Genomic DNA, 25123 nt, shown 5'->3' with positions numbered 1-25123 from the left:
GGGGGACAGGTTCATAACCCAGAGACTGTCCATGCTATGGAACAGACTTCCCATACATGTCAAGCAGAGCACCTCGCTGACCCTCTTCAAGAGAAATCTTGATGACTGGATGGGAAACTGAAAATTCACCCCGGAGATAACACCAGTGGCTCTACTCGACAGAGGCACTGGGAACTAAGGTCGGGTGGCACTATGCCAGGGTAATCCTATGGCTAGGCTTGTAAATGATCCAGGGCCATTAGTGTAGTACACACCTATGAACCTATGTAAACTCTATGGGCAATGTGTTTCAGACATAGTGCTTTATAGAGGGGCATGTCTCACAATACATTGAAAAACTCGCACAATCACCCCTCAGGGGCTTGTACAACACCAACTACAATGGGAGCTCCCAACTCATTCAAGCCTATAACTATTTTTTTTTTTTTTGATAGTGGCAATTAACATTCATAGCTCCTTATGGTGTCCACACCCTTCCTGATTCTAAGTGACAGATCAGCTAATAGGCAGTATTAGAAAGGGCAAGGAGGTATTAACAAAATGACACAAATTGTTACTCTATGATGTCCTGCACTAGGGAAGCCTTGATTATCTTATGCATTTAAGTTGATTTTTTTAGAAATGCTCTGGAATGAAAGGATATGTGTAGGCTGTTAACCACATAGGTGTTAGTGAGAACCTATCAGTGCCTCTAACTTTTGTAGTCCCACAATTTTCTTTCAAACAAACCTTTGACCTTCACCTAGTTGTAAAATGTGTTGAAGTACAAAAAACTATATTAGTTCATATTCATTGGCAAAATTATTCCTCTGGATCACTCTGATATTCCTTTGAGTATTAAATGACCTATCCAAAACATCTTTCTAACCACTGTAAAGATATTATAACCAAAGATAATACTATCAACCTTCAGGTATCTCTAGGTCCCTTGTGACAGTGTCCATTCTGAGTACACAGCTATCAGTTTCATACTAACACAAATTCTATCAACTAAGTTTATAGCAGCAGTATTTAAAGGCTGACCCTATTTTGGGACCTTTGTCCACTCATTATTTTAGGCTTTGTCCAGATTTCTTGCATTAAGAACTTGAGAGGCATGCTATACAGTGTCTAGATACCAAAGACTAGGATCAAAGATGGATAAGGGGTCTCCTGACAGGTCCAAACACTATACATGCACAAGGCATAAGAGACACAATGAATGGATGGCTTATCTTTTATTATTCTTGGAATGGCATAACCAGAGGGATGGAGAATGCCATTTCAGAGATGTGAAAGGCATCATTTACAAATTCAAGTTTTCCAGGACACATAAATTATTTTTAAGAGTTTCACATCGATCCCAAGTGGAAGTGCTAATAATGCAAACGCTTACAGACTTGTGCTTCTTTCATGAGAAAGTTACATTTGAAGTTATTTTTTACATGGTACTCATAACACATTTTTCTTCACAAGGGTACATTACATGCAGAATTTGTTTAAACCATTTCCCTGTGGCATGCCATACCAACCTTCCAAAGTCCATGTGATAAAGATATTACAGGGGCACTGGCCAGACCCACCTTCAATTAAGGTTATAATTTGACTACTTAGCCCATCAGATTTGCATTTACTTGGACAAAATGAAGTGTTTCTTGTTTATGAAGGAAGATGGGGGGAGACAGAATAGTTCTAATGATACAGTGGTGCAATCATCAGAATCCATCACTAATGTTGTTTTCATGTGAATTTTTATTGTGAGGGTTGGCTTTTTGACATTAATGCCTATAATCAAGTAAATCTGCGTCTACTGAATTTGCTTACAAAGAATGTGATTGATTTTGAAACGTACTGATCTGTCTACTGACCATTCTAAGTTGGTATAATTAGTGGATTAGTGGATTCTAAAAAATCATGAATATGTTCTTAAACCTCTTTTTTTTGCTCTGTCCCATTTTGCTTCATAATTTTCCAGTCTTCTGGTACCCAGTGCCCCAGTCCATCACTAGGACTACCAGCCACTCCTTTCATCGCCCAAACTAATGCCATTTTATTCAGGCTGTGGCTGGCAGAGGATACAAAGGTATCCAGGTGGGTTTCGACAGCAACTGCTTCAGCAAAGGAGTGTTTTTTTTTTTTTTTTATGTCCTACCGTCTTTTCCCCTCCACCTCCCCTGTGCCCATCATGGAAATGTCCAAGGGCTACTGCGGGGAGGCATGGTCCATGAAATGAATGTCTTTTCCCTCCTGGGGTAGGTATGACCATCCTTCACAGCCTGGACTTTAGACGCATGAGACACTACGAACTTGGATCACCTGGACTATAATTAAGACTTCATCCCTCTATGCCACTGCACTGGCTACTAAACCACCAGTCTGACCTACTGTAGCTGCTAGTCATTCTAAAATAACCCCTGGCTTTACTATTAGATGCCCAACTGAACAAAGTGGCACATGCAGTTCCTTCTTATGCAAGAGATTCATGGGATTATTTCATTATTCAGTCCACTTCTGATGTTAGAAATGATTATTTAATATTAGTGAACGTGGATGTGGAGTAAATGTACACTAGTATTCCACAAGACATTTACAATGACTGGGTTATCACTTATCTGCTGAATGCAATGAACTGTCCAATAAATGCATTTATATGATATGCACATTTAGATATTACGACAATTTTTTTTTAAGTGAAATTACTACAGGAAGACAAAAGGTGAGGCAATGGGTGTTGTCATGGCACTAGCATCTGCCCACTTGGTTGTTGTTGTGACTTTCGGCTTTTCCTGGTTAGGGGTAGCCACAATGGAGCTCCGGTCCGCTAATGATTGGTAGTTGATTTTTACGTACCGAGTTGCCAGCCCTGATGCACAACCTTCAACGAAGGTATGCCCATTTACACGTCTCCACGTAGAAGACGCTCTGATAATCGAACCGCACAGCATCTTACTGTGAGGCGACAACGCTACCGCAGCACCACCACGGGAAATGTTACCTGTACATCCCAGTGGTTCACTTATACAAGATATAAGAGATACAATGATGGTTAAGTTTTTGTCTCAGAACCAGAAGACCTGTTGAAATGTTTTTCCTTCCAATTAACTTTGTACAACAAAATGTTCGTGTTTGATTTATTTTGATGCCAGTGATTATTGTTGTGTTTCTTAAAAATACCAAAATGAGAAGTCCTTAACTGGATATTTCTTAAGTAGCTGTATAAATGAATTGCATCACAGCATATGTGTGTTAATTTCTGTCGCACATTTTAGCAGATTTACATCATACTAAATGAAACATTAAGGTTTTTCTCTCATCCATTTGCATCACATCATAAATATCTCCTGCTACTGTCCAACACTGTGCCAACCCCTCCACCTGCATACCATATATTCAGTCTTACAGGGTTGACGGCTTGTCACCAGGGTGCCAAAAGTATCAAGCTGCAGGGACTCAGGGACTGAAGCTTTTATTTTATATGCCTTGCTGTCCCTTACGTATGTTTGTAGGAAGGGCTACCACCACTCCTTAGTTAAGGTAGCTCTTCAACCTCTACCAGAAGATAACTCACACTGTAACCATCACCCTATCCCTCAAAGAGAAAAAGCAGAATTCCAGCATCTTCTCCTCCTTCGCTGGCCACACCATCAGGGCTCAAGAACACTAATAAAACATGGGGTGCTGGCACTGGGCACTCTGTACTTCCAAAACATGAACCCACACTGGTTGCTGTCCTGGAGACTGTTATACTCCCTCCCTGGCCAGTCCACCACAGTCTGGGAACACTAAATTGAACATTGGTTGCTTGCAGTGTAATGCGAACCCCACCCCCACCTCCAGCAGGTGGACACTCCTCTCAACATGTTAAGAACTCCAAAGTGTGGGTATACTAACTAAACAGAGATAACACTACTGCAGTGAAGACACTCTGACTCATACTTAATAATTTTGGTAAAACAGCAAGAGTCTACTATACATTGAAAAATGTAACTATTCATGGTAATGTTGTACTACTGTAAATAATTTAATGTGTAAAAATATAACAAAAAAAATAACTGCTACTTACACTGCAAACATCATAGTTAGTAGCATCTTGGTCACTTGCTGCAATACAAAACAAAAGAACAAAAAAAAAAAACATGAGAACACTTGTAGGCCAAAACATTTTCCTACTTGGCAATGAACAATATTTTTATGTTACCATAAAGATGTGGAAAACAATGTATTTTTAAAAGAGAGAAAACATGACTTAAACAATTTATTGTGTACAAAATTATAAAAGCTAAAGGGAATCATGCTCAGGTTCTCCAGTGTATTGGTTTTCATGCCAAGTTTATACCTTTGAGCACTCATTAAAGTGCTGAATTCCCCTAGCACTGTTTTCTTTCCCAATTTACTTTATAGTTGACTTAACTATGCATGGCTTGGGATTTGTAGATTAATGCTGCTTTATTCTTATTTGTAGCACAGAATGAGCTGTATACAAACTTTACTCAACTAACCTTCGTTTGTTTCTACAGACTTCACCTGGACCATGTACGTCTATAAGCAAATTATTTAACCAGTTCAGTGTTAAAAACTTGTCATTAAAAATCATTTTTCTACCCAGTGGGTCTTACAAAGTGAACAATACAGGTGCTGCACTGAGTTACATTAGACTTTTTTTTTTGCCCACAAAATGTTACCTAATGGTTGAAAGTTTGTCTCCAGAAGTACCAGGAAGCTTGTTAGAAAACAAGCAAAAATGGTCACAGTTTTTGTACACATTTGCTGTATTCAGTACTCTTGGTATGGGCTAATCAAGTTCCTGTAGAGTGGAAGCAATGCCTCACTGTTTCTGCAATCCTCACCCACCCAAGAACCTACACTCCAGCATTCTTACTGTTCTTGCCTGTTGCCTAATCCAGGTACAATTAACACCCCCAGATTCTTTAACTTGCTCTACTGCTATCAGTTCAACCCCCAGCTGATACTCCCAACACTAGCGCTGTTCCAGCCTAAATACTGTACTTTAAATCTGTCCACACTAAACCTCAATTGCCATCTTTCTGCCTGTTTGGTCAGCCTTTCCAGATTCTTCCTTAGTCTCTTCCCTGTCATCCTCTACTGTTGTATCCAACTGTGGAATATGAACTTACCTGGAAACTGTCTCAAGCTAAATGCATAAAAAGTCCAGTGTAGCAGCATTCAGAAAAACACTTTCTACCGCATATGCTATAAACGGTACTCTTCTACAGCCTTGTGCTTTCGTAAGACACCTAGGTCTTTATGTAAGCAACTCCTTGCCAATATGATCACTAGGTTTCCATCACAACCAGCAAATCCTTTTATTTAGCAGAGTTATTTTGCAAGGGAAACCAAACAAATTCAATGTAATGCAACACAAGTGCAACAATCTGTTCAGCATTTTTAAGAACTATGGATTCTGCACCATTTCCTGTAGATACACTAACAAAATTAGTGCAAATGGTTTACAGCACTGGGAAGCATTCCACAATGCTAGGGTCTCAGGCAGACAAGACACATAATTACTTTGTTTTTGATGCAAGTAGGGAAAGCAGTCTTAGCAGAGAGATTTTCCAGTATATGATGAGGAATGTCAGTGTAAGTGAAGTAGAGAAAGGATGATGCTAGTGTTATGCTTGTTTTTAATTTATTAAACAGTTTATCTGGTAGATCCCTTGTGGACCCCTTTCAGTCAAGACCCGAGTGAAAATGTAATAAGTCATTGCTATGCTACAACATCTGTGAAGCCAAAAAGACAGGCAATACAGAAAAGTTAAGTTTGTAAACACGTTCCAGTGAAAGAGGGACTGACAACAAAAGTCATGGGGAGTGATCAAAGCATGGGAAATGCACACAGTCATGGCAAGGATGGGTGTGTATTTGTGTATGGGGGGGGGGGGCAGTGCTACCTACTTAAGCACAAACAATGGATTAATGTACGGTGGGAAGGATGAATGAACATGGATCTTCAGCTTCTTCAAGGGACTGGGGATGGGGCATAGCACGAGACAAAAAAAAAAAAAAAAAAAAAAAAAAAAAACAATCCAGAATTCACTCAGACCCTGAGGCTTCCCAAGTGGAGAAGACAACTAAACCAGAGGACATTTGAAGCTAAAGCCATATTTTGCCAGTTGGCATCAAATTATCAGTATCTGTCAGTAATACATTACTCCATCATCTTGGCGAGTACTTTAGTAAGGTCTAGAAAAGTAAGGACATATAAAATAAGTAAATCCAGATGATTAATGGTATTTAAACAGCATGTTCAGTCACTTACTTGAAAGTGAAACGGATCCTTTCTTCTTGAACATATACCAACAAACCCAAACCAGTCCAAATCCAAGGACAGTAAGGACTACAATGATAAAGGCCAAGTAGGAAAAATGATAACGATCTAAAAATGAAAGGCAGAAAGCATAAGTTATGTAATCTTAGCCAACTTTCCATTTTATCTTACAGTTCGCTGGAGAGATCACAACTGGGATTTACTACTACTTGTTCCTTTGTTTGTGATTATGGTGCCTGAAGTCAAAACCAGTTCTTCACTGTGCAATGTCTTGTACATTCACTTAAGGCTGTATCTATAAAGCATGTAATAACCTGAAAATAGATTCAACTTTTCAGGCTTTTTTCATATCCCAGCTTTTTAATTTACAATTTGTAAGTAAATCTGAACAAAAGTTTCCAAGGTCACTATTTATTTATTTATTTTCAGTTTGATGACCGGGGAGGTCCACTGGGCTCAATGAGCCCATTTTCAGTGGAGGCTAGGGGAGAAAAGCTCCACAAAACATAGTAGACATAGTAACAATTAAACTATTAGTAAGAAATTGTGAAGTAAAACATAAGCACAGTATAATATCAACAAAGTATGGTATACAATGCATATTTACATGAAAATACAATTAGAGGTCGTTGATTAACTTATTTATATTTTTTTACCAGGGTAGTGCACTGATCTCAATGGACCATGTGTAGGCATAGCCCAGGTGAATAAAATTCACAAAACATATCTACAGATGCAAGGATATACTACAACATTTAATTCAACAAGCAATTTTCAGTGTCAAAACATGGAGAGAAAAATGGAATTATGCTTAGCAGAGCTTTATGGATAAGAAATATCCACAATGACTGATATGCTACTATTGCTGTAGAATAATCCTATATCATTATATACACGCATGCAAGGGGTCCACTACCAAATCTTGAAATTTCAAAACATCGAACCTCTGATTACCAAAACCCAGAGGATTGAAGTTTTGAAATATCGAAACTTATCAATGGAGATGGTCTTACAGTGCGGAACGGGAAGTTCACCAGTCTCTTCGCTGTAGTGCAATATCAGATTTGTTATATTTAAGTAGCAGGGGGTGGAGGGCACAGCCCCCACATGGGGATGGGGGGAGGGGTCTTCCGCCTCTGCAAAACGTGAAATTATATTTTTTCACATTTCAGATTTTTTTTAGTTTTGATATTTCAAAACCTCAATCCTCTGGGCTTTGGTAATCAGAGGTTCGATGTTTTGGCATTTTGAGATTTGGTAATGGACCCCATACAAGTATTTCAACCATGGGTATTAATGCCCTTCTAGCCTGCCGATATATCAAAACATTTGTTCCCATAAGTGTCTAGGCTGTTCTTAAAATTATCTAAACTAATATTTGCTTTAATGTAATTTAGTAGTCTGTTCCATGCATCAGCTACTCTCTCAGACAGCCAGTTAGTACACTTATCATTGCTGCAGAATCTTCTAAACTGGATGTCTGATGATTCTCTTACTAACTTTTTGATAACCCCAAATATTTCCAGACGTATTTGTCTCTAAATGCTCTATATACCTGAATGACCTCTTCTTAGATATCTATGAGACACAGCAAATGGTTTACAGCACTGGGAAGCATTCCACAATGCTAGGGTCTCAGGCAGACAAGACACATAATTACTTTGTTTTTGATGCAAGTAGGGAAAGCAGTCTTAGCAGAGAGATTTTCCAGTATATGATGAGGAATGTCAGTGTAAGTGAAGTAGAGAAACAGCGTACAAGTTCAGATATTTGAGTCTTTCACAACTTAAATTTTCACATCCATGGATGCCCTTTGGTATATTTCCGCTGTACTCTTTTCAGTTTACTTATTCTTGTTTTCTTATAAGATTTCCATATTGTTATTCCATACTCAAGTTTGGGTCTAATGTATTTAACAATGACATCATTTCTGATTTCCTAGACTTTATAAATCATTTTATACAATATATAGTTCTACAACTATCATTAACTAATTGGTTGATATGATTAGAAAACCTCAGAGCTGGATCTACCCATAGATCCAGGTTCTTAAATGAATCTACAGTTTCAATCACTGTGTGCTATATTAAATATTCACCTTTCAAGTTATGTCTCCCAAACCTCATATGCTTAGTTTTCGATGTATGTATCAGCTTAATATTCTCCTGTGCCCAAATGGTCAATTAAGTCAAGTTCTTTTACAGACATGCCTACATATAATCAGTTTACCCAATTTCATGTCATCTGCATATAGACTGTAGAACACCTCAGATGTAAAAGTTAGGTCTGAAAGATGCAATCTAAATAAGTAAGACCTACAACAGACCTGTGGGACACCCTGACTGTAACCAAGAATTTCACCTGTCCTACTGCTGTATGATACTTGCCATGTCCTATCTGTAAGCCATGCAGCTATCCATTGTATCAAGAGTACATTGATACCTAGATGTTCTAATTTACTGATCAGTGTTTTGTATATGATCCTGTCAAATGCTGAAATGATAAATTATATCACAGCACAAGTTTTCATTCATAGATAATACATCATTGTAGGGTGGTAACAGATCTATTTTCAACATATGCAAGCTGATATATGGTTTCAAGTCCCATCCTATCCAGTTCTAACAATAACTTATCCAATATTACCTTCTCCATTATTTTTCTACAACATGAAAGTAGACTTAAGGGTCTATATGACTCTGGGTTTGTTCTACCCCCCTTTTCCCTTAAAGCCAGGTTTAATACAGTTTAGTAAGCATGTCTCCAATCATAAGGAGGCTCCCCATATTTAAACGACCTAGTAAATAACAGATATAATGGTACTGTAAGTTCTTGATGAAATGTTATCTGGTCATTACTACTAATTCCATCTCCTTCCTGTGCTTTGTTTGGATTCATTTTCTGCAGTTCTTTTTCAATATAATCTAATCTGATTCCAGTATCTGAGGTTACCTGGATGTCACTAGGATGAATTATTTTGTGAAGCCAAACTGTTTTGCGTAAGATTTTGTAAATATATCTATAATCTGTTGTCTGAGAATAAATTTTAGATTCTACACACAGTTTATCAATTGTGTATGTCTTTACTCCTTCCACAGCTTGCATATCTATAAAAAATTCTCTATTATGCTCAATATCTTTATATAAATTTTCTTCAAATTTTTCTTGATCTTGTCTCATACTATGCTTAATTTGTTTGTCCAGCTTGTTTATTTCAGTTTTCAAAGTTGTAGTTCGACCTCTCTTCCATTTCTTATATTTTTTGTTTTTCACCTTACTCAAGTATCTTGTTCTTATGGAAATATATCCCCCTGACGTTATATGCTTAGATCCTGTTAAACATTTTTTTTACTTTTTGCACTCAAACAATTTCTTTTTCAAAACTTTCCTCATTCCATCTGCAGCTTTTCCACTGAATACATCACTCCAGTTAGCTTTACATAGCGACTGCTTTGCTTCCATATAATCTGTAATTAATCTTCTGTGCATTGGTTTAGACTTCAATTTGGCAGAATTATCTAGCAGTAAATTAACCTTTACAACCCCAAGATCACTGCACATCAGTGGTGGTAAAATTTGACTTGAACAGTAATTTCCTTAGGAACTTAACGTCTAGCATGTTTTGTTCCCTGGTAATTTTTTTTACAGTCTGAAGCAATTGTTTCTGAACATATGTTGTGAATAATTTCCTTACTAATGTTGTTGAATCAATATTATTCCAGCCTGTTTCTGGTAAATTTAAGCCCCTAGCTAATATTATTCTTCCCTCCTGTGTTTCCTGCAAGAAATGTATGAATTCCTGTAGGTCATTAGCACTTGACTTTGGTGTTGTTACAAGTACCAGGGTTGTCTTTGCCACAGTTACACAGTCTATAGTATTGCTGTTATCACTGAACATGTAATAATGGCATGTCTCATAACGCCTCCACCTGACTTTTTTGTTAGAATGTCTACTACAGTAGAAACACGTATACCAAGACAGAACTGGATTCCAATCACTGGTCTTTAACCATGTTTCACCAACAATAACATCAATTTCGTGGAAATGTAACACATTTTCCAATAAAAAACTTTTTTATTAATGCTCCTAGCATCAACAACCATCAGAGATGCATCAAATGTCGCTATCTGTGAACTGTTAAATTTTCATCCTGGCAAAAATCCTGCCCAGCGTTTGTCAAATACTACAAAATATCTGCTGTAATATTCTCTTCCCTGATCTTGATAAATGTACGCCATCCTGTCTGAACACATGCACACCCAAAACTAGGCCTGGATGCTCTTACACAGTTCCATTTTTTAAAACTGGACATTTTTGCCACCTACCTAGTTATCCCAAAAAATCTTTTCATACATGATGACCTGACTATCCTTTCCATATGTGAATTATGAAAAATATTCCCTAACACCAGTACAAGCTATACTATCTAAGAGGGATGTTAAGTTCCCTACTAACGGTCAGAGTCCTTGAAGATGAGATAATCTGTACTGACATGAATAATAAATTACATTACATGAATAGTGTGTGGGGGAGGGGGGGCTGGCATAATGGTTAAGGTATTTACCTTATAAACACAAGGTGCAGGATTTGATTCTCACACGGGGTAATTGGCTAGGCTTAAAATGGCCCACAAGGGCAGTAAGCCTAGTACTAATCTATGAATCTAATTATGAACCTATGAACATCTGTATTTCCTTACATGAAGGTGTTCCAAGGCTTGTCTCATCTTCTATTTTTGCTCCTGGCAAGCATAATACTATTCAATGTTCATTATCTTCTCTGCAAATGTAAGTATCAGTTTCTCTAATAACTGAATCATCAATTACAAGAACATCTTTTCTGACCAAATCTGAAGAATCTTCAACTTCTACATCAGTAATATCTGCTCTACCAATTGTTACAAAGGAATGATCTTTATCACCATTAGTCTTATTAATCCCACAGTTTTCATTGCATATTCAATTTGCAAGCATACAATTGCTATCCAGCTGGCTTTGTATAACCACAGCTTCAGCCATGTAGTCAACATCTCTCTTCTTCTTTCTTATGATAATGTTCTTCAATCCTTCGACGTTAGATTTAGATTTCCTCATTTTCACCTGCCCCTTGCCTCTTTTTTTCTGTCTTCTCTTTTGGAAAAACATTAGAAGAGGCAGAAAATAGTTGCAAAAAAGGATTCCATGAGGAGAAGACAAGATAAAAGGTGAGGGAGGTATGCAGAGGGAAGAGGAGTAAAAGGAAGAAGATATATGAGACAGATGCAAAGAGAAGAAGCCGGATGAGAGGCAGTAAGTAAGGGGGTGACAAGATGAGATAAGGAGAGATGAAACCGGCACAAAGGGGTGTGTGAGAGAACTGTAGGGTTCAAGTAACATGACAGGATTGAGTGCAGCTACAATCTGTTTGGGTGAAGAAGTGCTCCTTGAGCTGCTGTCTGAAGTCAAGAGTGCTTAAGGATGTCTCAGACTGAGAGAAGAATGGAGTCCTACAATTTAGGTGCTAGGATGGAGAATGCACAATCAGTGTAATAAAGTTTATTTTTCTGGAGTTAGTAAGGTGGATTGAGATATTCCCCTAAGATTATATGTAGGGGTTTGGATGAAAAGTTTTGAGCAAGTGGGGATGACATCTCAGGAGAAAGGGCTTTGTGAACTAGTGAGCCTGGTAGGAGGATGGCTCTCAAATGTACTGGGAGTCATTTAGGTATGGCAAGAGCCAGGCAGTGATGTTCATTAGAGAATTATTATTATTATTACTTATTACTCTTCTTCTTCTTTTGGCTTTTCCCAGTTAGGGGTCGCCACAGCAGATTACCTGTCCGCTCATGATTGGCAGTGGAGTTTTTACGGTGTCGAGTTGCCAGCCCAGCACCCAACCTTCCATAGAAGGCACACACTCACACCTAGGGCCAATTTAGAGTATCCAATCCACCTACAGCATGTCTTTGGGATGTGGGAGGAAACTGGAGCACCTGCAGGAAACCCACACAACCACAGGGAGGACATGCAGACTCCGCACAGAAGGCACCCCAGCCGAGGATCAAACCAGAGAACCTCTTGCTGTGAGGCGACAATGCTAACCGCTGCACTACCATGGCCGCCTTACATTATTATATTATTATTATCATTATTGTTAACCAGAATGAACAGAAAGTCCCCACCATGTTCCAGTACTGCTCAAACAACGAGTGTCATCAGAAATGTCACAGATCTGGAGTGGATATATTTTAATATAATGTGGTACAAGCATAATACCTCTTCCTCACTTGTAAGCTCATATGATTATAATTTCAACTTGTGTCAGATATTAATACCCATATCATTAAAATATAGTCTGGAATCAGCTCATCTGCTACACCGTACGAGTAAAAAACTTACTGCCACTGTCAACATGCAGTAGCTTACACTTTCTGCCATCAATTAGAACCTTGTTTTGTAGAGCCTACAGAAATAACCTATCAATATATAGAGTTGGTGTTTGGCCTGTTGCTGCAAATTAAGAGCTGCCTTAGCTATTACAGCATAATTTCCTAAGACACAATATTGTGTGTTTATGTTTCTGGGAGCTCAAAGACATTCTGGCAAGCTGACCAGGCAATGGAAGGAAATAAGCAATTTAAAAAGCAATGACTGAATAAGCAGGGAGATGGGGGCCAGCTGCAGGCAATAACAACACAAGAGAGATAATGCCACTAAAACTTTTCACTTTATACCAGAATATGATGTTGGAAAACAAAAGGAAGAAAAACAGCTGACCAGGAAACCCAGTACAGAACTGGGATTAAAGAAGGTGTTGGTGAAGATCAAAGGTCAACTGTCCAAGGAGGACTGAAGCAGAAGTGGACTTATAACTTACAGAGGGAACTTCAACTACTCAACTAACTTTGAGGCCAGTCGGAATGCAACAAAAACAGACGATTTTGATTATTGTATGCATAAACTATAGCTGTGTAAAATCTTACTTTAACAGTAGATGTCTTTTTTTTGACTGTTGCAGTATTCTTTACACAAGGAATATCCTGCCAAGGATGGCGCAACATCCTGCCAGTATACCAAAGTCTTTAGATCTTATAGGCACTGTACATCACACACATGCTCCCCATGCACGGCAGAGGGCATAAAGGTGATGCATGGAGACCAACACAACTGAAAAGCCCCAGGAAGAACAGAATACTCACAGGGACAAAAGAAAACATGTATATCCAAAAGGAAAAAAGAGCAGAAAGAAAATGAATTAATGGCCCCTCAGCCAGGAAAGCAACAAAAACTCAGAGCAAGATCTAGAAAAGGGGGAAGAAGGGACAACCGAAGACTGCAACACTGAAAAGGACATCTACTGTTATGTAAAGATTTTACACAACTATACTATGTCTTTTCATGACGTAATGGCTAAGGTGCATACCTTAAAGACACTAGGTAACTGGTTAGGCTTCAAGTGGCCCAAAAGAGCAATTAGCCTAGTACTAATTTAATCTAATCTAATCTGTAAATCACTGTTGCAGTACTGTTTACATAAGGAAGAGTACAAGAGCTAAGAAGGCTGGGAGAAGAAAGGCACAGAAAAATCCTCTACAAACCCCATGCAAAATAGCCCTGGCAAAACTTGTCATGAACCTGGAAACTACATCTAATTTGTAATGTTTAGTGAAAGTATGAATAGAGGACCAAGTAGCGGCCTCAAGGATGGAATTGGTATCCAAACCCTTGAAAACTTCACCAGAGGATGCAACCACCTTAGTAAAATGTGCCTTTACAGATGAAAAAATAAATTTTCCATGAAAGGAACAACAAAAAAGAAATGGCCTTAGAAATCCAGTGTCAGATAGTTGGCTTGGACATAGATAAACCCAGAGTCCTGGGATGAAAAATGTACAGTTGTGTACACCTACCATAAATGTAGATGTTCGAGTGTATTCCTTTTCCACTTATCAGCATACGTTTTCCTTGTACTGGGTCTTCTGGCTTCAAGAATGACATCCAGCACCTGCTTGCTTAGGCTGGCCACTGGAGGAGAATTCAAGGAATAAGCCAGGCTGCAAGGTTCAGGGTATGTAGGTGCGGATGCAAGATCTGTCCCTCCTGCTGAGTGAGGAGGGTTGGGATCTGGGGAAGGTGCCATGGTGGCACCAGTGACAGACTGCGCAGTAGTGGGTACTAGTGTTGGCATGGCCACTCTGGGGCAATCAGGATTGCCCTTTGTCTTTCCTGTCTTATCTTGAGTAATACCTCTTGTAAGAAGAGGCAGAGGGGGAAATGCATAGATTGAGAGGTTTACCCCCACTGGAAGGACAGGGCATCCACTTTCCAGGCCTTGATGTGAGGTGTCCTAGTGCAGAATTTGCTGAGCTGGTGATTGTAGGGGGAGGCAAATAGATCCACCATCGGGGTCCCCCATGTCTGGGTTAGAAGACTGAAGGTGTTGAGGTCTAATTGCCACTCATGTGGGTCTAGCAGACTTCTGCTCAAGTCTTCTGCCAGAGAGTTTTGCTTGCCTGGCAGGAATTGAGCTTGCAGGTGAATATGCATAGCCAAAGCTGTGTTCCACAAGGTCATGGCTAGCCTGCAGAGAGGGTAAGAGTGGGTTCCCCCCTGCTTGTTGATGTACCACATCACTGTGGTGGTGTCATTTTTATTAGAAGGGGTCCTGGTGAGAGTAGGGATTTGAAAGCTGTCAGAGCATGCTGAACAGCTAACATCTCTTTTTGGTTGATGTGCAGATGAATATGGCTTGGGCTGCAGTGGCCCTGAATGCACCTGTCGTCCAGATGTGCCGCCCCCCCCCCCCAGGCATAGTCTGATACGTCTGTGTGGTTAGGGTCTGGGCGGCGTGAGGTTGTGTAAAGGGAAGTCCCTTGTTGTGGTTGCATGCTGCTGCCCACCAAAGAAACTCTGTCCTTAGACAAGGTATGATGGTTTGCAGGTCCTGAGAATGTTGGCACCAAAGACTTTTTAAGTACCATTGAAGCTTCCTCATATGCAGTCTGGCATATGGAATTAGTAGAATGCAGGAGGCCATAAACCCTAGAGCTTGCAGGAGTTTACTTGCGGACAGCTGGATTCTGGTGGCCATTTGAGCGAAGTAGCCTGTTAGATAGGCTTGTTTTTCTGGAGTAAGGAATGCCATCTGGGATGCTGTGTCCAAGCTTGCACCCAGGAATACAATCTTTTGACTGGGGACTAGTTTTGATTTTTTTTCGTTGATAGCATACCCCAGGGAGGTTAGAAGGTCCTTTACAAATGTCTTGTGCTGCAACAGCTTTTCCTGACTGCCTGCCTGAATCAGGCAATCGTCCAAGTATGGGTATATTTGAATATTTCTCTGTCTGCAATAAGCAATGGCTGGAGCCAGGCATTTTGTGAATACTCTGGGAGCAGTGGATAAGCCAAAGGGAAGTGCAGAGAACTGATAATGTATAGATCCTGCCCTGAAATGTAGATATCTCCTGCATGAGTCCCTGATAGGGCTGTGCAGATAGGCTTCCTTTAGGTCTAGCGTGGCTAACCAGGCATCTTGGGACAGCACAGGGAGAAGCTGCTGAAGGGTGAGCATTTTGAATTTTGGTACCACCAGGAAGGTGTTTCGAATGGAAAGATCTAAGACTGGGCGCCAGGTGCCCTGTTTTCTGGGTACCAGGAAAAGTCTGGAATAAAACCCTTGACCTATCTGTTCTGCAGGAACAGGCTGAATTGCCCTTATGGAGAGCAAGGATTGAACTTGGTTTTGTGCCTCTGCCCACTGGTTTGGAGGAAGGTCTGGGAACCCTTTTGGGGCTGGCAGTGTGTGGAAATAAAATTTCTACCCCTGGGATACTATGTTGAGGACCCATCGGTCGTTGGTGATGGAGGTCCAGTTTTTTGCATGGTGAGCAAGTTTTCCTCCTAGGGGCACGAGCAACTAGGCAGAGGTGAGGTGTGGAGTTGAGAAGTCATTGTGAATTATTTCCATAAGGGGGTGGTTTAGCACTCCCTGCTTTAGAAGTGGAGGTACTCCATTGCTTAGATCTGTGCATACCCTGAGACTGTAATCTGGGGGGGGGGGGGTCTGTTTCCCCTGGGTCTAGTTTGAGATGGCCTTGAGGGGGCTGGAAAGGACCAATGTTTTGAGGGGCAATGCCTACTGAATCTTGGAGGCTGCACTTTCAAAAAATCTTTGACTGTCTGCATAGACTTTGCCTTTTCTTCCATCTTTTTAGAACCTCTTCTGCTTTGGTGCCAAACAGATTGTCCTTGTTCAAAGGAGTGTCCAGTAATTTTGATTTGACATGGTCTGGCAAGGTCTGCTCCTTAAGCCAAGCATGCCTTCTAATTACAGAACCTGTGACTGATGCCCTGCAAGATGCTTCTAGGGCATCAATCCCACACTGCAAGGTATACTTGATGATTTGGCTTGCAGAATGCATAAGCTCCTGTAATTCTTTATTTTCTGCATAGTCAAGAAAGGTAGATCATTTTTGCTTAATAAGTTCCATAGTATGTTGCTGGTATTTCAGCATGTGGAACTGGCAATTCAATGCCCTAATGGCGAGAGTTGCAGTGGTGTATACTTTTTTACCCCATCTGTCTAAAGCTCGGGAATCCCTGTCCAAAGGGGCAGGATTCTTAGCTGTAGTTGCTTTTATGCCTTTAGGCCCTTGGGAGATGACCTCTGGGTCAGCAGTAGGATTTTTGAATTGAAATTTGTGAGAGTGAGGGACTCTGTAGTACCTGTCTGGTTTCCTTGGAGCAGGGGGTAAAGTGTCAGGAGTTAAACTGGATTCCATAAAACCAACATCCAGAACAGGAGGGATAGCTAAGGGTCTGTGCTGTGGCAAATCTAAAAATTCCCCGAGTCTCTTTCTGGACTGAGGATAATCCTGGCATTCCCAATGGAAATGCTCTCTCAAAGTATGTAGGGTTTCAGCAAAAGAAAAATCCTCTGGAGGGGAAGCAGAGGGAACGGATGCCATTGCGTCTGAATCCACATAAGCAGATAAAGGCATGTATTCAGAAACCTCAGAGTCGTCGGACTGCTGGTCAGTTAAAGCTGCTGGGAACAGGTCTCTTTTTCTCTTAGCAGGGGAAGGCTGTCTTCCCCTAATCAGCATGATCAGGTCTTCTGCCATTTTAAGCATATGAGATTGTGGCAAGGAAGCAGGTGCTTGAGTTTGGGTCATCTGTTTTTTAGGTGTAGCTCGTACTCTTGGCCTTAGAAACTTGTTAGTTTTAGAAAGAACTGAAGACGGGAAAGAAGTTGTCGGTTTGCATCATATATCGGTAATGCGATGAACTTCCGTGGAAGCCGGTGCCTGCACAGCGGCTCCGGACCCATCCAAGGTAGAGACATCCGCAGGTTCTGTAGTCAAAGAAGCGTCTCGCAGCATATCGAACTTCGAACGGGTCTCGGTAGCGGCCTGCGAATCTATCGAAGCAGGCATCAGGGGCTGTGGAAGTGCCTCACTGAGTACCGGCGATCTGGCTGCTTTGGCCCTGTGCGGTCTGTCTCTGTCTTTATGCTTACATTTCTTCGGAAGATCAGTAGACAGATGGCTTACCGAAGCCATTTCTAAATAGGGAGATCAAGAATGAAAGCATTTAGCTACAATAAGGGCCCCACGACGAATAGTTTGGGAGTTGAACAAAGCAAAAAACCAACAGCGAGGTACGTCGTGGTCTGGGCCTAAACAGGTGACGCAGTAAGAATGGAAATCTTGGTGTGGTATTTGCTTTCCACAGGCGAGATAATTGTTAACTTTTTCTGACATCGGTTAGAGCAAGAAAAAAGGATCCCCAATGGGCTACTTAGCTTTAGAAGTCTTCAGGATGATTCAATTCGGAAATGAAACCTCAGGTAGCAGCCGACCAGCACTCGTGCAAACTGCTTCTGGCTCCTCAGCAAGAAAGACTATGTAATGGCGTCGGCTGCCTGTTTTTATACCTCTGACAACCTAACATCAGTCCTGAAGCGACAGCAACTGACACAGAAATACTAAGTCTCTGGTATTCGAGCTGACTGAGGGCTACTTGCAGGAAGATAACCCAAGTGTGATGACTGCAACAGTGAAACACAAAGAACATCAAAAAGTTGCTCACACTTACAAATTGTCTTGGTCATACCTAAATAGTACCTGAACTGTCTATGTAGATCCAAGGTGAGAAGAACCTTCACAGTGGCAGACTGCGGAGAAGAAAAAAAGGAGGGAAGGTGACTAGATTGATTAAGGGATAACACATTAGGCACCTTGGAAAAAACTAAAAAAAGAGCAAATAGCCACGAGAGCCTGAAGATCAGACACCCTCTTGGCCAAAGAAAGAGTCAAAAGAACAGTCTTCCAAGTACAATATTGCAAAGGAGGAGGCTCAAAAGAAGCCAGAGTCAATTTTTAAAGTACAAAATTGAGGGTCCATAACAAACGGGAAAGACTTTTTGGGAGGCCTGATATGGCTTTAAGAAATTGCTTGACCTCAAATCAAGAAGTCAGTGGAGGAGTCAAAGGCAGACAAGCAGAAATTGCTGATAGGTGAGCTTTAACAGAAGAATATGCTAACCCAGCATGCATCAGACCATGCAAATAAGACAGAATCAGAGAAATCACCACAGGCAGGGGATCTTGATGGCAAGAGAGACACCAAACAGAAAATTGTTTCTATTTAGACATATATGATTTTCTGGCAGTGAGTTTCCTGGCCTCTTGCAGAGAAAAGAGGTGCTGAAAAGGAATCAAAACCCTTTCACCCACATGTCATTTGAAGAGTGGACAGATAAAGATGGACAAGAGATCTTTTGCCTTGTGGAAGAATACCCACTCATTGAGGTAACTTGTGGTAACTGCTTCTGGCCAGGTGAGAAAGGAGGAGGAACCAAAGGGCCAAAAGGGAGTCACCAGCAAGATTTTATGAGAGTCCTGCCTGATCTTGTACAGAACTCATGACAACAGAGGAATGGGGGAGGCATACAGAAATATTTCCTTCAAAGGAAAAGACATGGCATACATTTTCCAAGTCAGAGGACCCGGGACTCTAACAATAGAGGAAGTTGTCTGTTTAGGGAAGAGGCAAAGAGATCTGAGGAATACCCCACTGATGGACTATGTCCAGGAACACATCTCTGAGAAGCATCCATTTATGAGCCTGTGCTCTGGACCTGCTGAAAAAGTCTGCCACAAGATTGCACCCTGAGAGAATATAAACTACCTGAAGAGTTACTCAATACTTGATACAGAGATCCCAGACCTGAAAAGCTAGTCTGCAAAGGAGATAGAACCTCATGCCCCCCTGCTTGTTGCCATACCACCTCAGAGTTGTATTGTCTGCAAAGACATTCAGGAGCCCAGGATGAAAGAGGGAATGGAAAACTTACATAGCCAGAAGCAAAGCTCTCATCTCTTTTATGTTAATATGGTGTGAACTCTGATGAGGAGGCCAGAGACCCTTGACTTTTAGGGGGCCACAAGAAGCTCCCCACCCCAAGTCTGAGAAGCCCATGAACAGCTCCTGAGAAGGACTCAGAGCCTGGAAGGGAAGTCCAGGACTGAGTGAGAGTTGATGAATCCACCACTGAAGCTCAAGCTTGAAACAGAGAAAAAAAGGAGCAATGAACTCCAGGGGGTAGAAATGTTGGCGCCACATTGATTTTAGATACCAATAAAATTTCCTCACATGGAGCCTGATGAGAGGAAGTATGGGACCAGTGCAGGCCATAAATCTCAGAAACCTGAGAAATTCCATCCCGTGAGAGAGGACAAAAGAAGAAGAGACTGGAAAAAGGCTGAACAGAGAGAACGTTGGAGCAGGGAGAGATGCTAGCTTGGGAATGGTCTGAAGCCTGCACCAGAGGAAAACAAGACCCTTGGAAGGCATCAGAATTTATTTCTGACGGTTTATAGTGAACCTCACACAGTGCAAAAAAAGACAGATGGTAAACTGAAGAGCCTTCATCAGACTGCTGGGAGAAGGAGCCTGAATGAGCAGGTCATCTAGATAGGTAAAAATCTATATCCCGTGATGCCTGCAAATTCAATGACAAGAGCGAGGTTTTTGTTGAATACCCTTGGGACAGTAAAAAGGCCAAGGGCAAAGCACAGAACTGAAAATGCAAAGAAGAAACAGAGAAATGTACACATTTCCTGAACAGAGGGTGAATGAGGATGTGAAAGTATGCATCTTTGAGGTCTAAAGAAGCCAAAAAGTCATAGGGAAGAAGAGGAGGAAACAAGGTCTGAAGAGACACCATCCAGAAAAATGGAACCTTGAGAAAGGGATTGAGCAGAGTGAGATCCAGACTTAGTCTCCATGTACCCTACTTCTGAGGAACCAAAAACATTCTGATGTAAAACCCTTTCACCACCTGGGTGGGTGGAACAAGCTGAATGGTGCCCTGATCCAAAAGGAATTGCAGAACTTCTGGGAAATGAAGAAGCTTTTCTCAAGGAGGTTCAGGAATGCCTGAGAAAGGGGGAACAACTTTCCAAACCATAAAAAATCTCTGACTGATAACAGACAGCATCCATCAGACTGAGGTGACCTGATACCAATTTAGAAGAGACAGAAAAAGACGGAAAGACGAAGAGACCTGGCAGAGGGAAAGGGAAGGCCAAATATCAAAGAGAAACAGGCTTTTCCTGAAAAGAAGGCTTCCAGGATAAAAGGAGGAGGGGTGGCGAGTATGTCTACGAACTAAGGCAGACTTACTAGGATAATTCCTCTGGAATTTGGGAGTTTCTTGCAAGGCATTAAAGTTATCATGGAGGGACTTAAATGAATCAGCAGCAGCTGTCCCAAAGAATTTTATGTTATCTAGAGGGGCATCCAAAAGCTTGGCTTTAATATCATGTAAAGACTGAAGATGTAGCCAAGAATAACACTTCATTACTGAACCAAACATAGCAGCCCTGGAGGATGCATCTGATGCAGCATAGCTGTATTTTTATCAAGTGATGGGCAACCTGAGAAGTGGACACCAGCAGCGACAGAGCAGAAGCCTTCCCATCAGAATCAGGAAGATCAGACACCACCTTAGATACTTTGGAAAGGAAGGCCAAAACATACCTGGTCATATGGGTCGGGTAATTAACGACCCTAAAAAATATAAGGTGGCAGCAGTATAAACTTTCTTGCCCAACTTTTCCATGGCTTGACTATCCTAATCAGAAGGAAGGAGCTTAGTATATTGTAACAGCTTAGTAGCTTTAGCAGAAGAAACTGAAACCACTGATGAATCAGCAGAAGGGCACTTATAGAAAAACTTGCAGTCCTCAGGCACCTTGTAGAACCTATCAGATTTCTTGGTTGCTGGAGGCTGAGTGTCAGGCAGCAGAGATGATGTCCAAAAGGGCTGCTAATATAGGAGGGACAGCTGACATCTTGGGAGACTCACAATTACAGGAGCTCATAATACCTCTTTTGAATCACTGAAACCTGGGAACAGGCCCACTTAAAATACTCCATTATGCAGGCAATAGTATCCCCAAAGGATAATTCTTCCGAGTGGAAATCTGGACTGAAAGAATCCTCTTTCTCTTAACCATAGTCCAGGAAGGGTGGAATTTGGGAAGAATAAGCTAGTTCTCATCTGTGGAATTCAAATCCCTAGGTCTCTTAACAGGGTTAGAAGATCAGGGGCAGGGAAAGACACCCCTTGAGAAGGGTTCTAGGCCATTAAAACATTGAACATACCCCAAGTAAAATCCTGCCATTTACACTGGGGATCTTTACCAACAGGAGAAACATGTTAAGTTTTCTGCTTTTTTTTTGTGTGGGACATCTGTCCTAAAATCCCTAGGAGGTCCAGACCCTTGGCGCAATTCAATAATGCTAACAGGTATTTCTTCCCATACTAAAATCTGAGGAATCCCCCTTGGTCCCTCAGATATTATTAGCTAAGGTCCCCCCTCAAAGTCAGGTGCAGACAATGGAAAAGCCTCCCAGGCTGTGCAAGAATTCACATCCATGCTGGACTACGTTGGGGTAGTTGCAGAGGAATCCGAGGCAAGCAAAAAGCAGTTTTCAGGGCTTTAATCAGCTTCAGGCTTAATCTTTTTGGTCTTAAGTCAACAGCTTAAGTCCCTGGTTCTCAAGATAAGTGGACAAGGAGGATAGAGGATCATCTATGGTTCTTAAGCACAAACGCTTGGCAGACAGAGCATTATGCATGGTTGTGGGCAGCACCCAAACAAAAAAGGCACTGGTACTGGTGGTCTTTAAAGGGAATCTGCCTCCCATACTGATATTTTCCCTTCCTAGATGACATGAACACAAATATTGGACAAATTTGAAAAACAGGAGAGAAGAAACCACAACAGGGCACTTGCTGTGTTGCTTACCAAACGTTTTTCAGGTAATTATTGTGGGGCTTTTCTCCCCAGGCCTCCACTGAAAATGTGCTCTTCTTGGCTCAGTGGACTTCCCCGGTCATCAAACTTAAATAACTAACTAAAATAAATAAATCTTGTAATTGCCATACTATACACACATGCAAGATGTAGGGCATAAAGGTGATGTACAGATGCAAACACTCAGAACTTCTTTGCTGCTAGCCCGAATGTTCAGTAATGGAGTTTGGACTAGCAGCAAAGAAGTTCTGAGTGTTTGCATCTGTACATCACCTTTATGCCCTACATCTTGCATGGAGAGCATGCGTGTGAAGTATGACGGGTAGAGGGGCTTAGGAACCGGTTGTACCTGTAGAGGAGACCTAACTTTTGGTGGATTTTCTTGATTGTGAAGTGGATGTGGGTGTCAAATTTTAGTTCATCAATAATAATGCCAAGAAGCTTGGTGTTGGGAAAATTTTCAAGGAAGGTGTTATTTTGGCTCTGTATGGTGAACGTGGATTTGTCAATGGAGTTTTTAGTAGGGGGAAAAAAACATTAGTTTGGTTTTATTTGCATTTAGTACCACATGGTTGGACTGCATCAAGGTTTCTGTTTTGGAGAAGGCTAGTTGGGTTTTTGCTAGGAGCTCGGAGGGGGAGAAGGCTGAGCACATGATTGTTGAGTCACCTGCATATTGAATGATATACAAGTCTGGGATGGATTGGTGAAAGTTGTTAATCAATAGCTTGAAGAGAAGATGGCCAAAAACAGAACCTTGTGGGACACCTGTGGGTGTGGATAGGAAGGGGCAGGTTGAAGTTTTCCACTAGACAGCTTGCTGGCAGTTGGACGTTTTTGGAAAACCAGGCGATGGTAGTGTGAGAGGGGTGTAGGGTGGAGAGTTGGGATATAAGTAGGGTGTGTGAGATGGTGTCAAAGGCCTTTGGCAGATCTAGGAATAGTGTGGATATGAACTTGCCTGAGTCTCTCTCGTTCAAGGTTTATGGTTTCAAGAAAGGAAAGAAGGGCAGTCATGGTGCTGTGGCCAGGGCGGAAGCCGTGTTGGGTAGGGGAGAGGAGATTGTTTAGTGTTAGGTTTGTTGTGCTTGTATTGTTTTCTCTAGTATTTTAGAAAGAGAGGAAAGGATGGCAATAGGCCTGAAGTTGGTGATATCAGTATTTTTGCCACCCTTGTGGAGGGGGATGATGTAAGCATGGTGCCAGATAGAAGGGATGTATGATTCTTGTATGGATCTATTTATAACAATAGAGATGGGATAAGGCAATGCTGTCTGCAGACTGTTTGAGGAAGGTGGGTGGAAGGTTGTCGGGTGCATTGCGACAGAGTTTGAGTTTGAGGAGAAGTCTTTTTATAGTGCTTGTGGGGATGGGCTTGAGGCAGAAGGATGTGGAGGAAGGTTTATGACTGGGGTGGTGGTTGGGGCAGGAGGGTGGGAAGAGGCTGATACTTTAGCTATGCAGTCTATGAAGAATGAGTTGAACTGGCTGGCTGTTTTAAGGTTGGAGAGGTTGGGGTCTGAGAGCAGGGGTTTTCTTTGTTGCCAGGATGCAGCATGGATGAGATGGAGTCCCAGAATTTTTTGGGATTTGTTGAGTTTAAGGACTGGAGTTTGTAGTAGTGGGATTTGCTGTCTTTAATTATTCGTCTTTTTGCAGAGTTTCGTAGTTGCTTATACTCTAGGAGGATGTTAGGGTTTTTATGTTTTTGATATGGTTTCTATTTTTTGTCCCTTAGGTGCAAGGCTAGTTTAGTATCTTTTGATAACCATGGGTAGGGATTGGTTCTGATTCGTTTGGTTCGGGGGGGGGGGGTTGCTGATTGAGAATGGTTAGGAATGAGTGGTTAAAGTAGGAAATGGCATCATCTAGAGGAAGGGTTTTTAGAGGGAATCAGTCAGTATGCTTTAAGCATTTAGAGAAAGTTAGAGGGTTGAAAGAGGACAGGTTGCGGGTTTGGATGTAGTGATGTTATTCATGCAGTGGAGATGGGAAATGGTCAGTGAAGGCTGGTAGGTGATCGCTGAGAGGATAAGGTAATACTCCAGCTTTGGTGATGAGGTCTGGGTGAGTTGTTAGGATCCAGTCAATGATGGTACCATCTTTATTTGGTCTGGTTGAAGATTGTATTACTTGGGAAAAGTTGTATAGGTTGATTGTGTGGGACGGGGCTTCAGAGTTAATCGTATTCCAGTTGATGTTGCTATCACAGAGTACATAGGTTTCATTTTTTATATTGGAGAACTAGGACAGATGTTTTCAGGAATTTTGATATTATCACCAGTGGGAATATAAAGGGCAGCGATACATATGGACTTGTCGTTGTTTATTTTTAGTAAACCTATTATAATTTCAGCATTGGCAAAGGTTGGTAATTTTATTGGAGTAAGGAGTTATGGTATGGGAGGTGGAGTAGATTATGGCTCTGAAAATTGCGAATGATTTGGAAAACTTGGTGGTAGGATTTTGCTATCTTTTATATAGGTTTTCAGCCAGATTTCAGAAATAGTGGTAATGTCAGGGTGGTTATGGGATAGCCAGGCATGGA

At 41.3% G+C, this 25123-nt stretch overlaps 1 protein-coding gene across 1 annotated transcript in view; it reads right to left on the bottom strand.

The window, feature by feature from the left end:
- LOC122811243 (tumor necrosis factor receptor superfamily member 10A-like) overlaps window positions 1-25123 on the bottom strand; it is a 1311615-nt gene that overhangs the window by 335612 nt on the left and 950880 nt on the right. Inside the window, exons 6-7 of the mRNA XM_044082955.1 lie at window positions 6260-6376; window positions 4043-4080 (exon numbers count right to left, since the gene is read on the bottom strand). Coding sequence (XP_043938890.1) covers window positions 4043-4080; window positions 6260-6376 — 155 coding nt within the window. The remainder of the gene's footprint in view (window positions 1-4042; window positions 4081-6259; window positions 6377-25123) is intronic.

Source organism: Protopterus annectens, chromosome 9.part0 (assembly GCF_019279795.1).
Source record: "Protopterus annectens isolate FY-2018-M chromosome 9.part0, PAN1.0, whole genome shotgun sequence".
NCBI classification, from domain to species: domain Eukaryota; kingdom Metazoa; phylum Chordata; order Ceratodontiformes; family Protopteridae; genus Protopterus; species Protopterus annectens.
Note: the sequence above shows the minus strand (reverse complement) of the source record. Positions and strands in the feature narration are given on the sequence as shown.